Source organism: Pempheris klunzingeri, chromosome 3 (genome assembly GCF_042242105.1).
Source record: "Pempheris klunzingeri isolate RE-2024b chromosome 3, fPemKlu1.hap1, whole genome shotgun sequence".
Taxonomy (NCBI): Eukaryota; Metazoa; Chordata; class Actinopteri; order Acropomatiformes; family Pempheridae; genus Pempheris; species Pempheris klunzingeri.
In genome coordinates this window covers 29,744,864-29,761,477 of record NC_092014.1, presented here as the reverse complement: position 1 = coordinate 29,761,477, position 16,614 = coordinate 29,744,864, and the positions used below count along the sequence as shown (strand labels likewise).

The window sequence follows — 16,614 nt, the reverse complement described above, 5'->3', positions numbered from 1 at the left end:
CCCTAACCCTAACCCTGTTGAGGAAAAATAGACGGGAAAAGAGAGATATTGCGACGTGCGTAGGCCCGTGCCCTGCCTTTGGCTCCCCATTTTCAACTGCCAAGTCGTCAGACGAGGTGGGGGGAGTCATCGAGAGAATTTTCTAACACCTAACAAAAAAAAATTTCACAGTTACGCCCACTTCCCGACGTCACAGCCACTCAGGGGACCCACCAGTCGATTCTCCAGCATATCATCCGGGGGGGTAGAGCCCAACCCCAGAACTCTAGGACCCTCGGATCCAGACTTATCGGCTCTTGAAGATTATCATCCGGGTGGATGATATCAGTTTTCATCCTATAACCTAACCCTAACCCTAACCCTAACCCTAACCCTTCAGTTACCGGCCAGTCTGAGGATCGCCGTTTCGGCGATCGTGGTTATTACCCCCCTTACCTAACCCTAACCCTAACCCTAACCCTAACCCTAACCCTAACCCTAGCAAAAAACACCCTCCAATCCACTCCAAAACACCCCCCAGACAACCCCCCAATCAACTCCAAAACACCCTCCAAAACACCCCCCAGATAACCCTCCAATCCACTCCAAATGGCCTCAAATGCACCCCTAGGCACTTCCTGGAAACACCTAGGGACAAAAAACACTTGGGCAGATTTTCACTCACTATAGTCAATGCAACTTTTCAACATAACTCGCCCTAGGAATGTCCCACCAACACCATTCAACCACCCCTAGGCTCCCCTTAAGCCAAGCTACCCCACCCTAGGATTGCAGCTCCACAGCGCCAACTACTGGACGGCCACTTTTCCAAAAAACACTCTCCAGGACACCCTCCAATCAACTCCAAATGGCCTGAAACGCGCTCCTAAACACTTTCTGGGGGGACTTTTTTCAAAAAAACACTTTGAAAAATTTCACCTCACTCAACTCTATGGGGAATTTTCAAACGCCTATAACTTGAAAACCACACCTCCTAGCGCTTTGCAAACCACTTCCGCCTGCCATAATTCGGCCCTTCTGAACACGCCAGGCTTGGTCCCGTCTCTCTACGACCTTCCCTTCCGGAGATACAACAAAAACAAACTTTTTTTCGCTACTTACGCCCACTTCCCGACGTCACAGCCACTAGGGGGACCCACCAAACGAAAGACAGCCTATGGAAATGGGGGGGTAGGAAAAACCTCAACTCTCTAGCTCACAAGCTTCTTCAGTTACCGGCCAGTCTGAGGATCGCCGTTTCGGCGATCGTGGTTATTACCCCCCTTACCTAACCCTAACCCTAACCCTAACCCTAACCTCTAACCCTAACCCTAACCCTAACCCTCGTGGTTATTACCCCCCTTACCTAACCCTAACCCTAACCCTAACCCCCCTTTTTATCTCATATCCTCCTTCCTCCCTCTTTCCACTTGAACCCCCCTCCAAGCCCTTCCCCTAACCTTAACCCTTCCTTCCCCAAAACCTAATTCCTCCCACCCCTCTGTTCCCCTAACCACCAGGACCAATTCTTCACTTCCCTCTATCCTCCTTCCTTCCCACTTCCCATCACACTGACACAAACACACACGCTCATACACTTCAACAACTCCCAAACAGGGGGAAGGTCGGCCGGTCTAACACCCTCCACCAAGAACTCCAAAATCATTGGTCCTATGACCTTTGACCCGGAGAACGGGGACCTTTGCTCCTGAGGAGGGAGGGGGAGACCAGAGTGAATTTGGATTCACAGACTTGAGACCGCCATTCCAGGGGGGCCTTAATGATCTTGGATTTGAAGGGCCACCGCTGGACGGGCGGCCCCAACTCTAAGCCCACATTTATTTCATTACCAAAATTAGTTTGGCATTAATAATTTTTGTTAAAAGTTGTCTCGGTGGGCCATTCTCCCTCTTCCTCCTGCTGTGCTCTGCCTGGGGATTGATCCCGGGTCCCTGGAGTGGATGACCGCCACCTCCACCAGTACACCATCCAGCAGATCAGTAGGCCCGTGCACCTTATCCTACTTGGACTCCCTAAACCCCAACCCCAACCCAAACCTAACCCTAACCCTAACCCTGACCTTAACCATTCGGGGTTTAAAGCCAATTCAGGAACCTGCCCTAAACCTAACCATTTCGCTCTCCACGCCTAAACTTAACCAACTCGCTTTTCAACGCCTAAACCTAACCACTTCGTTCTCCAACGTTTAACCCTATTTGACCGTCAAAATCACCAATTTTTAAGCCTATCCCCACCCTAGCCCTGACCTTAACCATTCGGGGTTTAAAGCCAAGTCAGGAACCTGCCCTAAACCTAACCAAACCAACCCTTATGCATACCTAAATCCTAACGTTTCCTTAAACTTTAAATATCACTTACCTTGAAAACTTACCTTAGCCCGGAGGAGAAATCACAACGTCAATCCACACCGGAAAAACCACAACTGGAAAAGAAGGAAAAAGAAAAAACGTTTATACCAACCCGTAAAGCAAAGGAAATTTTTCAGATTAGACATAATTATCTCCACTTACCTTAAGACCTAAACCTAGATAAAGAAGGTTAAACAAAAAACAACGTTACTTACCAGAAAAATAAAATAAATAACGTCACTTACCGGAAGAACAAAAACCTGAAAAGGAAAAAGAGAATAACGATACTTACCTGAAAACCAAAACCTATAAGGGAGAAAAGAAAGTAAGGATACTCACCTGAAAACCAAAAACCTGTAAAAGAGAAAGAGAAAGAAACCAATACACTTACCAAACCTGTTGAGGAAAAATAGACGGGAAAAGAGAGATATTGCGACGTGCGTAGGCCCGTGCCCTGCCTTTGGCTCCCCATTTTCAACTGCCAAGTCGTCAGACGAGGTGGGGGGAGTCATCGAGAGAATTTTCTAACACCTAACCCTACTTATTGGGAGCAGGATCAGGACAGAGTACCTAACCATTCGGGGTTTAAAGCCAAGTCAGGAACCTGCCCTAAACCTAACCAAACCAACCCTTAGGCATACCTAAACCCTAACGTTTCCTTAAACTTTAAATATCACTTACCTTGAAAACTTACCTTAGCCCGGAGGAGAAATCACAACGTCAATCCACACCGGAAAAACCACAACTGGAAAAGAAGGAAAAAGAAAAAACGTTTATACCAACCCGTAAAGCAAAGGAAATTTTTCAGATTAGACATAATTATCTCCACTTACCTTAAGACCTAAACCTAGATAAAGAAGGTTAAACAAAAAACAACGTTACTTACCAGAAAAATAAAATAAATAACGTCACTTACCGGAAGAACAAAAACCTGAAAAGGAAAAAGAGAATAACGATACTTACCTGAAAACCAAAACCTATAAGGGAGAAAAGAAAGTAAGGATACTCACCTGAAAACCAAAAACCTGTAAAAGAGAAAGAGAAAGAAACCAATACACTTACCAAACCTGTTGAGGAAAAATAGACGGGAAAAGAGAGATATTGCGACGTGCGTAGGCCCGTGCCCTGCCTTTGGCTCCCCATTTTCAACTGCCAAGTCGTCAGACGAGGTGGGGGGAGTCATCGAGAGAATTTTCTAACACCTAACCCTACTTATTGGGAGCAGGATCAGGACAGAGTACCTAACCATTCGGGGTTTAAAGCCAAGTCAGGAACCTGCCCTAAACCTAACCAAACCAACCCTTAGGCATACCTAAACCCTAACGTTTCCTTAAACTTTAAATATCACTTACCTTGAAAACTTACCTTAGCCCGGAGGAGAAATCACAACGTCAATCCACACCGGAAAAACCACAACTGGAAAAGAAGGAAAAAGAAAAAACGTTTATACCAACCCGTAAAGCAAAGGAAATTTTTCAGATTAGACATAATTATCTCCACTTACCTTAAGACCTAAACCTAGATAAAGAAGGTTAAACAAAAAACAACGTTACTTACCAGAAAAATAAAATAAATAACGTCACTTACCGGAAGAACAAAAACCTGAAAAGGAAAAAGAGAATAACGATACTTACCTGAAAACCAAAACCTATAAGGGAGAAAAGAAAGTAAGGATACTCACCTGAAAACCAAAAACCTGTAAAAGAGAAAGAGAAAGAAACCAATACACTTACCAAACCTGTTGAGGAAAAATAGACGGGAAAAGAGAGATATTGCGACGTGCGTAGGCCCGTGCCCTGCCTTTGGCTCCCCATTTTCAACTGCCAAGTCGTCAGACGAGGTGGGGGGAGTCATCGAGAGAATTTCTAACACCTAACCCTAACCCTGTGGCCAGTGCACACCCAGCACCCCCTCGGGGGCGCTGGGAAGACCCAGAACCTAACCCTGCCTTTGGCTCCCCATTTTCAACTGCCAAGTCGTCAGACGAGGTGGGGGGAGTCATCGAGAGAATTTCTAACACCTAACCTCTAGACCCCTCGCACTCCCTACCTCCACTTTCACGCTTGACCCTAACCTCAACCTCAGCTCCTACCCCTATCTCCTACCCTAACCTTACCCTAATCTTAACCTATACCCCTTTCCTCTCTTTCCTTTCCTTGTTCCCCCTACTCCCCCCCTCCCCCCTCCCTCCTCCCTCCCCTCCCCCTCCCCTTCTCTCCCCCCCTCCTCTCAAAATAGACCCCTTTTGCATCCTCCTCCCCCCCACTTCCTGCCACATGTCTGTCCATCGTCCCTGTCCGTCTTTTCCTCCTTTCCCTCTCTCCCTCTTGCTCTTTCTCCTACTCCCTCACAGACCAGGTTTCTTATAACTCCAGGCCCCCTAGACGACAGCCCAAGGACACTCAACCCTGTGGCCTGCGCACTACCAACACCCCATTCGGAGTGTTGGACAATTCAGCATCCTAACCCTAACCCAGGAAAAGATAAGCTTCCTCAAGAGGATTCACAAGCACAGTCTGCCTTGCTAAATATTGAGTGTTTATTGCTGCAAGCACAAGTCCTTCGCATTTCAGAGCATTTGTCTTTAATCAGTCACCAGTGAAGGGAGACAGAATCTATGACATGACAGAGACACAGAGAGAGGAGGAAAATGAAATGAGGAACTATATAGGCGAGCTTCAAATAGGGAACAACACTGAGAAATACATTGAGCTTTAGACCACTGTGAGCCAACAGCACAGTGTGAATGACCACATTTTAGCACCTTGGGATGGCATGTTGTTCATTTACACTGCTGGCTAAAGAGAAACCAATAGTCCTCTGGCTGTACACTGGTTTTGTCAAAGGGAGATTTTAGATATTACGAAATAAGAATTCTAAAGGCAACAAATAAAGGCAACAATGGTATTAATTAGCCAATAATATAGTCTGATGCAGAATACTGCTGTTCTACCACTGTGTGTACATTGTGTAAAGATATAACGTTGTGATAATTATCATTGCATCACTGCAGTATTGAAGTATTCAAAATCACATGATGAAAAGTCAAATTTGTGTTCACTACATTCAGTCTGCTCTACTGTGTTTTAGTTGATCATAATACTTATTTTTCAGTGTTGTACATGTTTATCTGAATATCATCTTCATGTAGCTTTAAATACAAGTTCAACTGAACATTATTCTCCATTATGTAAATCAAATATCAAACTTTGCTGTGTAAACCAGAATTTAAAATACACCTTGGTGTATATAAATAATTGCCATGTCCTCAACATGCTCCTATATTACCGACCTGCTAGTTGGTTGGCAGCATCTCAGGCTGTGAATGTCATTTAAATGTACTTGTCATTCATTTAGAGATAAATCATGATTGATTAATCATATGCTTTTTTTGTCAGAAATGTCAAGATGGAGGGACAAGAACGTGAAACAGTTGTTAATATTAGAATATGGGCACCTTAGGAAAGTCTGCTGTTAGTCTCAAATCCTCTTTCAGTCTGAAGGAGGAATGTTTCCAATAATTCCAGTCAGTCCATCAAACCTCAAGGCTCTCTTGGTCTCGGCTAAAAGGGAAATGAAACTGACATCACTTCCTTTCTGCCTGTAAAGAGATGAATACAACATCGCTCTGCTTGGTCCAAGTTTTCACATATTCTTCTCCGAGGCTGATCACTGTCAGGACACATTTCAGTGAAGGATGTGCGTGTTTGCTTTTGGGTGAAGCAGAAACGTTTACCTGGAAGCTGGTGACTGGGTGAACAGAGGCTGAACACCGAGGAGACATGGCGACTGTGGTTGGACTGTTGGTGATGCTACTTGGAATCTCTCATGGTGAGCTTTTGAACTCACAACACAAATAACACATGTTGAAATTGATTCTAATAACTAGCGAATAACATGTTTTACAGCTCTAACTTTCAGCTCTTGCTTTCAAGTATAGTCATGAGTAAAGTACATGAACATTGTTCTCAGTGCAATGTACAACACTGTATGACATTATATTATGCTATTGCACTTATTGCATACTGATACAGAAGTTGATGTTTATGGAATTAGTAAAAAATAACTTTGATATCTAATTATATAATAATTTCATAGATTGTCCTGCCAAACAGCCACAAATATACAGTAATTTGGTGTCTCTGGGAAAGTTGAGATCTGTAATAATAATAATGATGATGAGGACATCTAAGCTAAAAAATGTTTAACATCTAAATACCTGTTAGCTGAGCCCCAAGCAGTTAAGCTGTTAAGCTCAGCTGCACAACATTTGAGGCCTGTCAGGAAATTATTTCTATAAGACCAGAACTGTATTTTCGCTGTTAGTTCGTACCATTAATTTCCCAACACACAAGATAAACTCTCAGAGACAGAGATCTCAGTTCAAAGTTTTACTTGCAACAAGCAAGGAGTACAGGCAAAGATCTACATCTGCACTGAGCAGTCTCAGTGTCTTTCAAGCATATATAACATGTATAAGCAAAGTTCCTCCTCTCAGCAGTCCTCCGCCGCACCCTGCTCCCTCTCCTCCTTGCAGGGGCGGTTGGTGGGAAACACAGGTACGCTGACTTCTCTCCGTTCAAGGCCTTCTCGAACTCTTCTTTATCTCAAGAATGCAAGCACAGTCTGATACATCCTACGCCAACACACATCTCTTTGATCTGTGTAAAGGTCACAGCAACTATCACACAGTCCAGCATCAGGCTAAAACTTCATGATAATAAAGCATAAATGTACTAACATAAAAATGTATTAGCATAAGCGTGTCTGCACATTTTCTATTTCCTAACTAGGCCTATTTGCATAGTGTGGTCTGAGAGAGACACAGCTGAACCAGACCACCAGTATTTACTTTAGATTAATATTTGCAAATTAATAATTAATAATGAAATTGTGGAAATTAAATGATTAAATATGTGATATTTTGTTGTTGTTTTTTTTTTTTAATCTATTCATTTATTGATTTCCAGGTGTGAAACCCTACTGTGATGGCAGACAGGATGGAGCTCAGTGTTATGGAGCTTTGGGAGGAACTGTGGTCCTCCAGCTGATGGACGGTGCAGCAGAGAATTCTACATACATATGGTCAATTAGAACACAAAGAATATTTACATGGACAGGGAAAGGGGTTTTTGGAAATGTGATAGGAAACAGGTCCTCATTTACTCCCAGTAATGGAACATTTATCATCAACAACCTGAACAGGTTGGATGGTGGTAACCATACTCTTCAAATCTTTGATTCAAATGGAGCGAAATCAGAGCAGCGGAGTCTACAGTTGACCATTCAAGGTAAATAACTAACTTAACTACATATATCTCATGGTCTACACATGCCTGTATCTATGCCTGTTCTGTATTAGAAACTGTACTGAATGACCAAGACTCTGTTAATATCACAAGTCATCTGAGTGTTCTTCCTCCAGCTCCTGTGTCCTCTGTCCGGCTGGTCTCTAAGCGTCTGTCCCAGGGAGAGATGAGGGTGTCCTGCTCCTCTGAGGGAGGGGACAGTCCTCAGTACAGCTGGACTCTGGGTGGACGCAAGCTGAATGGTGCTGAGCTCCTTTCTGGAAATGATGAGAGTAAAATTATCACTCTGAAACAAGACGTCTCAGGACAAGTGGTCTGCTCGGTCAGCAACCACGTCAGTCGTGTCTCTGCAGAAAAGATGATATCTACCTGTGGTGAGTGAGAGCGTGAGTAGAAAACATGATTATGAACACTCTGCACATCTTGGGTATAGATATATCAACTCTCACCCTAAAACACCTTTATCTTGGCAGAGTTTGCCCAGTCCATTTTGCAAATAAATGTGCAATTCTCATCTACATGAGAATAAATTCCTGTTGTAAACTGTGGTCTGAAGAGACACAGCTGCACTGTTTCTATGGGTTTGATAATGTCTCATTGTCCTTTAATTTTGCTGAAGCCAAATTATGTCTCAAAATTTCCAGCTGTGGAAACCTACACCAGTATTTATTAGGGCCCCAGCACCCTATTGTAATTCAAAGAATTATTATTATTATTATTATCATTATTATTTGGACACTTCCTCTGGGAAAACAAGGTGCCAGTGATACTCGAAAACTCATGTAAATCTGCAGAGATGTCAGGTCTGGCGAAAAATTTGTTATTTTATGGGTGTTTCGTATGGGCATGCAGAAATGACTCGACAGCGCCCCCTAACAGTTTTCAAAGCCAAAGCCCCCTCCTTTCACTTTGCCCTAGAAAAATGAAAATTAGTGAGCATGTGTATCACATCTAGATCTAAAAAAAAGCCTCTTGGGGCCATACTGTAGCATGCACATTAAGTCCGCCATTTTTAATAATATGTAAAAATTTGGTAATCTTGTATCCGACGCCTTAATGATGAAAAGTTATCAAAGCTGCTGTACAAAACTCTAACGGATTGGCATGGGCAGAACCTCAAACATCGGTTCTCGCCATGAAACAGGAAGTGGATTATAACTCGACTGCAGATGATCAAATCTGTCTGAAATGTATCATGTTTGATGAGAGTCCGGCCCTGAACAGATCTATAGGACAATATTCACCGACACTCATAGCGCCTCCTAGTGGCAATAGGAAATGTCATGTTTTACTCCGTGACGTCCACAGAGGAGACAAATGACTAGATCTACTTCAAAATGCTGTCAGACGACCTTAAAGGCCTTAATTAAGTTTTCTTTGCGAAAACTGTGACTATTCGTCAAAGTGGAGTGGGTGTGGCGTCGCAGCGAAGTTCGATCCTTCGTCATGAAATTTTGATCAGCTATAACTCCATCACACAAGGTCCTTTCTTTACTAAATTTACTGTGATTAATGACAGTCCAATTTTGAATCATAGTCATAGCGCCACCTAGTGACGGGAGGACGTGTCACGGTCTGTTCTCGTACTCTATCTCCCAGCAGATTAACCACAGACACCTCAAATTGGGTGAAAACATTCCCAAGGCGTTGATGTTGCTATGTTACGAAGCTCCTGAGCTTTTGTGAAATGCTGTCGTCCTGGCCACGTCTCCTTCGCCATGAAACTGGAAGTTGCTGTAAAACCTCACCAAACTTGGCACAGACATCAGGAGGACAAAAATGAGTAATCTCATCTGGTTTATGGGTTTGGGTTTGTTAAAACGGTTCAACGGCACTCCCTACAAAATGTCAACAAGATTTTAACGAAGCAGCCCCTGCACAACGTTTCACCTACATGTGTCAAATTACCTGTATATATGGCCCATGCCAAGACCTACAAAAAAGTCTCTTGGAGTCATGTCCTAAACCCAACAGGAAAAGCGTTGGCTCAGAGTAACATAAAATCCAAACATTTATTCTTCACTTATTTCATCAACCAACAGCGGGCGATACTGGCTTTCTAATGGATGTAACCGTCTTTGGAAAAAGCTGAACATGTGTTTTCAGTGTGTGTTACTCTACTGACAATCCCTGCTTTCCTAATTGTTTCCCCAATGTCATATTTAGTCAAAGGCACAGCAAAAGACAGTGACAACAGGAGGCCAGCTTCATCTGACAGAGATCATTTAATTTCCCAAAAAAGTTCAATCTAATCAACATGATTTTCATGATTTAATTCAGCCTTTTACCTCACAATGTGCTGAACTTTCTAATGTCTTCGCCCTCTTTTTTATGCCCCCCTTATGCATCATATAATGTTTGTATTTTCATACCTCATCTGTCTTGACTGTATATATATTTCCCTGTCATGGGACTGAAAAGGGATTTTCTTAATTTATCTTATGAACACGTGTTCTGTGAATTAAAAGTTTTTTGTGTTTTTGAACTGACTATAATTCTTCAACACATCTAATGCTGGAAAAGAGTCAAGCTTTAACAGACATCTACATGCCCTTATTGTCTCATGGTCACAGCAACATCTGCAGACAACAGGATCTCAGCCTCTTGTGATACAGATCATCAGATTTATATGAAACTTTCAAATGATACATGTGATGTACGCCTCGGTTCCGATAAGGTTCGCTGCAGTTGTCACAAAAATTCAGGCCGCGTTGGCCAAACTGCATCGGCATGTCCGCGGCTGCACACATTTGCGAGGGCCCTTCAATGCTGCTTGCAGCTTTGATTTTGGATTAATATTTGCATATGCCTAAACATATTATCATGGTAATTAAATTGTAGAAATTAATTTTTAGATATGTGATATTTAGTATTTTAAAACTCTATTTGTTTATTAATTTCCAGTCGTGGAAACCTACTGTGATGGCAGACAGGATGGAGCTCAGTGTTATGGAGCTTTGGGAGGAACTGTGGTCCTCCAGCTGATGGACGGTGCAGCAGAGAATTCTATATACATATGGTCAATTAGAACACAAAGAATATTTACATGGACAGGGAAAGGGGTTTTTGGAAATGTGATAGGAAACAGGTCCTCATTTACTCCCAGTAATGGAGCAATTATCATCAACAACCTGAACAGGTTGGATGGTGGTAACTATACTCTTCAAATCTTTGATTCAAATGGAGCGAAATCAGAGCAGCGGAGTCTACAGTTGACCATTCAAGGTAAATAACTAACTTAACTACATATATCTCATGGTCTACACATGCCTGTATCTATGCCTGTTCTGTATTAGAAACTGTACTGAATGACCAAGACTCTGTTAATATCACAAGTCATCTGAGTGTTCTTCCTCCAGCTCCTGTGTCCTCTGTCTGGCTGGTCTCTAAGTGTCTGTCCCAGGGAGAGATGAGGGTGTCCTGCTCCTCTGAGGGAGGGGACAGTCCTCAGTACAGCTGGACTCTGGGTGGACGCAAGCTGAATGGTGCTGAGCTCCTTTCTGGAAATAATGAGAGTAAAAACATCACTCTGAAACAAAATGTCTCAGGAACACTGGTCTGCTCAGTCAACAACCACGTCAGTCGTGTCTTTGCAGAAAAGATGATATCTACCTGTGGTGAGTGAGAGCGTGAGTAGAAAACATGATTATGATCACTCTGCACATCAGTCATTAATCTGTTTTTTCCAACAGGCTTCATATTCATTGAATGCATCTCCAATGGGACGTACATATCACAGTGGGTGCTTAAAGCCAATAACACCCTGTGTATTGAACCAGTCACTACTGAGGGTAAGGAGACTGCCATCACAGTGTCAATTACACCCTCCACTAATATCACATTCTCCTCCAATGTGACTCACTCCATCAGAGCTGGCCCATGGTACATTAGTAAGTGAAAACCAACTAACTGAACTGGATTCATTAAAGTAATTTCCCCATTTTTCTTTATCAGTCTCCATAAAGACACCTGCATTCTTTTTCTGACTTAAGGATCTGCTTGTCTCTTCTGTCTTTTATTGACATGTGATTTTTGTGTCTCTTCATCTGAACAGATCACTTCTTGCTCATTTATGGTTTGCAAGTAGCTGTGGCAATCATTCTATTAAGTTGGGCTGGTGCCTACATTGCTTGGAAGAAAAAGACTGAGCGCTCCCATGTCCCTTGGCAGACACGATACTAATACAACTCTGTTATGATGGTTGAAATGAGAAGTTCTGCATCCGAACTTTAACTTTCTGAAACCAGCACCATAGTGTCACCTCTCACCGGCTGTGATTGGCCATTTGTCTTAAGTTTGTGAAAATAGAAATTCTTCTTGTTTTCATTCCTCTCAAATTTACTTTTTAGCTGCTTTCCATAAATACTTTCCCATAAAAAAGGTCCGTCAGTGTTTTCTGCATTGTTATTACTGTGAAGCTCTGATAGAACAAAGTTTATAGATTGTAACTCTAGTTCTACGCTTACAAGTTGACTCGCCTGACTTCTTTATTTTGTTCTATTCATTTATTTATTTAAATGTTTGCATTTTTTAAAACTATTTTAACGATTAAAGAGTTTGGTCTTAATTACAGAGCTTTGCCTAGAGCTGCTCTTTATGGAAAGTGTCTTGAGAGAACACTGTTGGCACTATATGAATAAAGATTGATTGATTGATTGATTGATTGATTGAATGTGATTTTACATTCAAAACATGTTTAGAGCATTGTGTATGAAGGCCCACAGTGTCATTTTATGCCATAAAGATATGTGCTTATTCACAAGTATGATTAAAGTGTTTCGCTCTTAATAGACCTAATTATGTAATTATTATTATTATTACAGATGTAGTTCTGTTTTGCTTCCATGTTTTCAAAGAGTTACATCGCTGGATGCTGTGAAAGCTTTTACCAGGATAGAGTGACATTGTTTGATATTCTCTCCAAATGTAGTTTTGGACCAATGATTATTTGTATTATTTTATAATTACAGTGAGAGGGAAGCCATTCCCCTAAACAGTCCTTCACATCTTGGTACTGCCCCTTTCCAATGGAGACCACAAGGATATACCATGGGACAAGACTTGTGAACAAAATATAGACCTAGAAGTAGTGGTGGGTTTCAAGATGTGTACTTATATTATCTGGCTGATAATGCTAGAATCAACTTGAACAAGGACAACTCTTTAATTCAGTTTATCTTAGAGGAGGTTAAAAACATTTTTACAGAAATATTTAGGCTAACCCTAACCCCCTATGAATTGCTGGAGGCAGAATACTGGCAAACAATACACGGCAGTGTTGAGGTATAAATTAATTGGGTCAGATTATCAAGGGCATCAAGTTGAACAATCTGTTGGATTTAAGAGATTCAGATTTCCATATTTACAATTAAGATCAAAGTTGAGATTGCTTATTTCAATCAACATGCTCATGTGGTTTAATGTTGATTGGGACATTAATTAATTGAGGGGGAGTGCCTCAGGGAGGAGAGGAGTTTTGGTGCTACAAGTTGTTGTATGTGGATTTAGCCGTATCCCTGAATGCAGCATCATATTTCAAAAAACACAACAGCTGTATCAAAACGTGAAAGATACAAAATTGTACACCATCGTGGAGAAATATAATAATGGTGAGATTGAGAGCACCAAAATCTTTCAAACAGTTCATACAGAGACGGCGGTCTCTGTAGAAGTGTGCGCTTCAGAGAGTTTCACACACAGGATATTAATAGTGCACAGTACATGGGGTGAATCATCATGATGTATATCAAAACAGCTTATCTTGTGCGTGCAGTTGGGGTAGGAATGAGGAAGAACATGTAGTTACATACAGTTCTCTTCTATCACATGAAGACACAATCAGCACACACAGCAATTTTCCCTTTACAACACATAAAATTTACGCATCGGGCTTATATAACACCTTGTAGACTAAAGAAAATGCGTTGTTCACATTTGTGCCAGCATCTCAGAGGGGTAGGAACATTTATTCACCTTTTGTGGCTCTGCCCTCTAGTGGGGAGCTTTTGGAATGAGATAATTTAAAGATTGTCTTCAATTCTAGATATAAAAATACTCATATGTCTATTAGTCTGCTTGGTAGGCACAAGGGCTGAAAATGCACAGTCATTGCTAACACATCACATCCTTGTATTAGCTTTTTTGTCAATTAAACATTATGATGATCTGAAAATTGCATAAACCAAATTGCTTTATTATTAATTTATTACAAGACTTCGTGAATATATTGTCAACATAGTGGCAGGCAGCTTCAGTAACAGATTTAATTTAGTTGCTTTCTAGTGTTGTCATATATTCATAATCTGTGAATAGAAAAGTCAAGGATCAGTCAGTCCAGGTAAGTTACCTTTTTGTTCACATTTTGATCACAGACTGTAGCTTTAATGACTGCTGAGAACTGAATGACATTTCCAGACTCATCATCAGTATTGTACAGTACACTGGTTTACAGAGGAGCTGCGGTCGCGTCTAGCTAATCAATTCAATTCAATTCAATTTTATTTGTATAGCCCAATATCACAACAGAGTGTCTCATAGTGCTTTACAAAGTTCACTGAAATAAGCAAGTGTAAGCGAACAAACAATCTAATAAAGAGTCCAGCAGTCGATGAGGCCAATGGATCAGTCCGGTGGATCAGTCCGGTGGATCAGTCCGAGGCATCACCTGCCCTTTATGACCCTCCTTCTTTGGGAAGGAAAAACTCAAAAAACCCAGTGGGAAAAGAGAAACCCCCGGGAGCACCACAGTGAAGGAGAGATCCAGCTCCCAAGGACGGACAGGCTGTAGCCTAGGACAGACGCACATCCATTGGCTGATGGAGAACCACATCAGCAGGACCAGGACCAGGATCCATAGGAACCAGGGAACCACATCAGCAGAACCAGGACCAGGATCCACAGGAACCAGAGAACCACATCAGCGGGACCGGGACCAGGACCCACAGGAACCAGAGAACCACATCAGCAGGGCCAGGACCAGGATCCAAAGGATCCACAGGAACCTGAGAGATGAGAAAGCACAGAAACGCTCCGGGGAAGATAGCAAGTTAGAGGCAGACATTTGGCTGACATGAGACATAACGATGGAGAGGAAGAGGAGGAGAGAGGAGCCCAGTGCACCATAGGAGTCCCCCGGCAGTCTGAGCCTATAGCAGCATAACTAGGGGCTGGTCTAAGGCCTGATCCAGCCCTTAAATATATGCTTTGTCAAAAAGGAAGGCTTTTAGTCTACTCTTAAATGTAGAGAGGGTGTCTGCCCCCCGAACCCAAACTGGAAGGAGATTCCACAGGAGAGGAGCCTGATAGCTGAAGGCTCTGCCTCCTGAACTACTTTTGGAGACTTTGGGAACCACCAGTAGACCTGCATTCTGGGAGCGCAGTGCTCTAGTGGGGTAGTACGGTACTATAAGCTCTTTAAGATATGATGGGGCCTGACCCTTAAGAGCCTTGTAGGTGAGGAGAAGGATTTTAAACTCTATTCTAGATTTTACTGGAAGCCAATGAAGAGAAGCCAGTACAGGAGAAATGTGGTCTCTTCTTTTAGTTCTCGTGAGAACACGAGCAGCAGCGTTCTGGACCAACTGGAGAGTCTTTAACGACTTATTGGGGCAGCCTGATAATAAAGAGTTACAATAGTCCAACCTAGAAGTGACAAATGCATGGACCAATTTTTCTGCATCATCAGTGGATATGATGGGCCTGATTTTGGCAATATTACGTAGATGGAAAAAGGCAGTTCTAGAAATCTGTTTAATGTGGGAGTTAAAGGACAAATCCTGATCAAATAAGACTCCCAGATTCCTCACAGTGGAGCTGGAGGCCAGAGTAATGCCGTCCAGAGCAGTTAAGGTAGTAGAAAAGCTGTCTCTGAGGTGTCTGGGGCCGAGCAAAATAACTTCAGTTTTATCTGAATTTAGCAGCAGAAAGTTGCTGCTCATCCAGGACTTTATGTCCTTAAGGCAGATTTGAAGTTTAATCAACTGATTGGGTTCATCTGGCTTTATTGATAAATATAATTGTGTATCATCTGCATAACAGTGGAAATGAATGGAGTGCTTCCTGATAATATTACCAAGAGGAAGCATATATAAGATAAAGAGTATTGGTCCAAGCACTGAGCCTTGTGGAACTCCATGTCTAACCTTAGTGTGGACAGAGGATTCGTTATTAATATGTACAAACTGAAATCGATCTAATAAATAGGACTTAAACCAGCTTAATGCAGTTCCTTTTATACCAATGAACTGTTCCAGTCTCTGTAACAGGATGTGATGGTCGATGGTGTCGAAAGCAGCACTCAGGTCTAACAAGACCAGGACAGAGAGAAGTCCTCTGTCTGATGCCATAAGGAGGTCGTTTGTAACCTTCACCAGTGCTGTCTCTGTGCTGTGGTTCGCTCTAAAACCTGACTGAAAATCCTCAAATAGACTATTACAGTTTAAAAAATTACACAGCTGATTAGCTACAACTTTCTCCAGGATCTTGGAGAGAAAGGGAAGGTTGGATATAGGTCTATAGTTAGCTAACACACCTGAATCAAGAGTAGGCTTTTTCAGGAGAGGTTTAATTACTGCTACTTTAAAGGACTGCGGTACATAGCCTGTTAGCAAAGACTGATTGATCATATCCAGTAAGGACGTGTTAATTAGGGGCAGGACCTCTTTAAGGAGTCCAGTAGGAATGGGGTCTAGGAGACATGTTGACGATCTAGATGAGGAGATTATTGAGGTCAATTCAGCAAGATCAATTGGAGAAAAACAGTCCAAGTACACATCAGGTCTAACAGCTGTTTCTATGGTTCCTAGGTTTGAGGTTGGACCAGACCCTGTTAAGGGCAGGAGGTGTTGAACTTTGTCCCTAATAGTTAGGATTTTATCATTAAAGAAGCTCATGAAGTCGTTACTGCTGAGCTCTAAGGGAACACAAGGATCAATAGAGTTCTGGCTCCTTGTCAGCCT

General features: G+C 42.2%; 1 protein-coding gene across 1 annotated transcript; it reads left to right on the top strand.

Annotated features, from left to right (window-relative positions):
* Window positions 1-6,108: 6,108 nt before the first annotated feature.
* Window positions 6,109-12,371, top strand: LOC139199271 (cell adhesion molecule CEACAM1-like). Its single transcript, XM_070828319.1, has 6 exons — window positions 6,109-6,179; window positions 7,319-7,639; window positions 10,562-10,882; window positions 11,017-11,274; window positions 11,350-11,448; window positions 11,712-12,371. The coding sequence occupies exons 1-6, from the start codon at window positions 6,131-6,133 to the stop codon at window positions 11,837-11,839; spliced, it is 1,176 nt and encodes a 391-aa protein (XP_070684420.1). The 5' UTR covers window positions 6,109-6,130; the 3' UTR covers window positions 11,840-12,371.
* The last annotated feature ends 4,243 nt before the right edge of the window (window positions 12,372-16,614 follow it).

Coding starts and splice junctions, on each gene's coding strand:
- LOC139199271 (XM_070828319.1), top strand. CDS start 6,131: ATGGCGACTGTGGTTGGACTGTTGGTGATGCTACTTGGAATCTCTCAT. Junction 6,180..7,318: donor GCTACTTGGAATCTCTCATG/GTGAGCTTTTGA, acceptor ATTGATTTCCAG/GTGTGAAACCCTACTGTGAT. Junction 10,883..11,016: donor TCTACAGTTGACCATTCAAG/GTAAATAACTAA, acceptor TTCTTCCTCCAG/CTCCTGTGTCCTCTGTCTGG.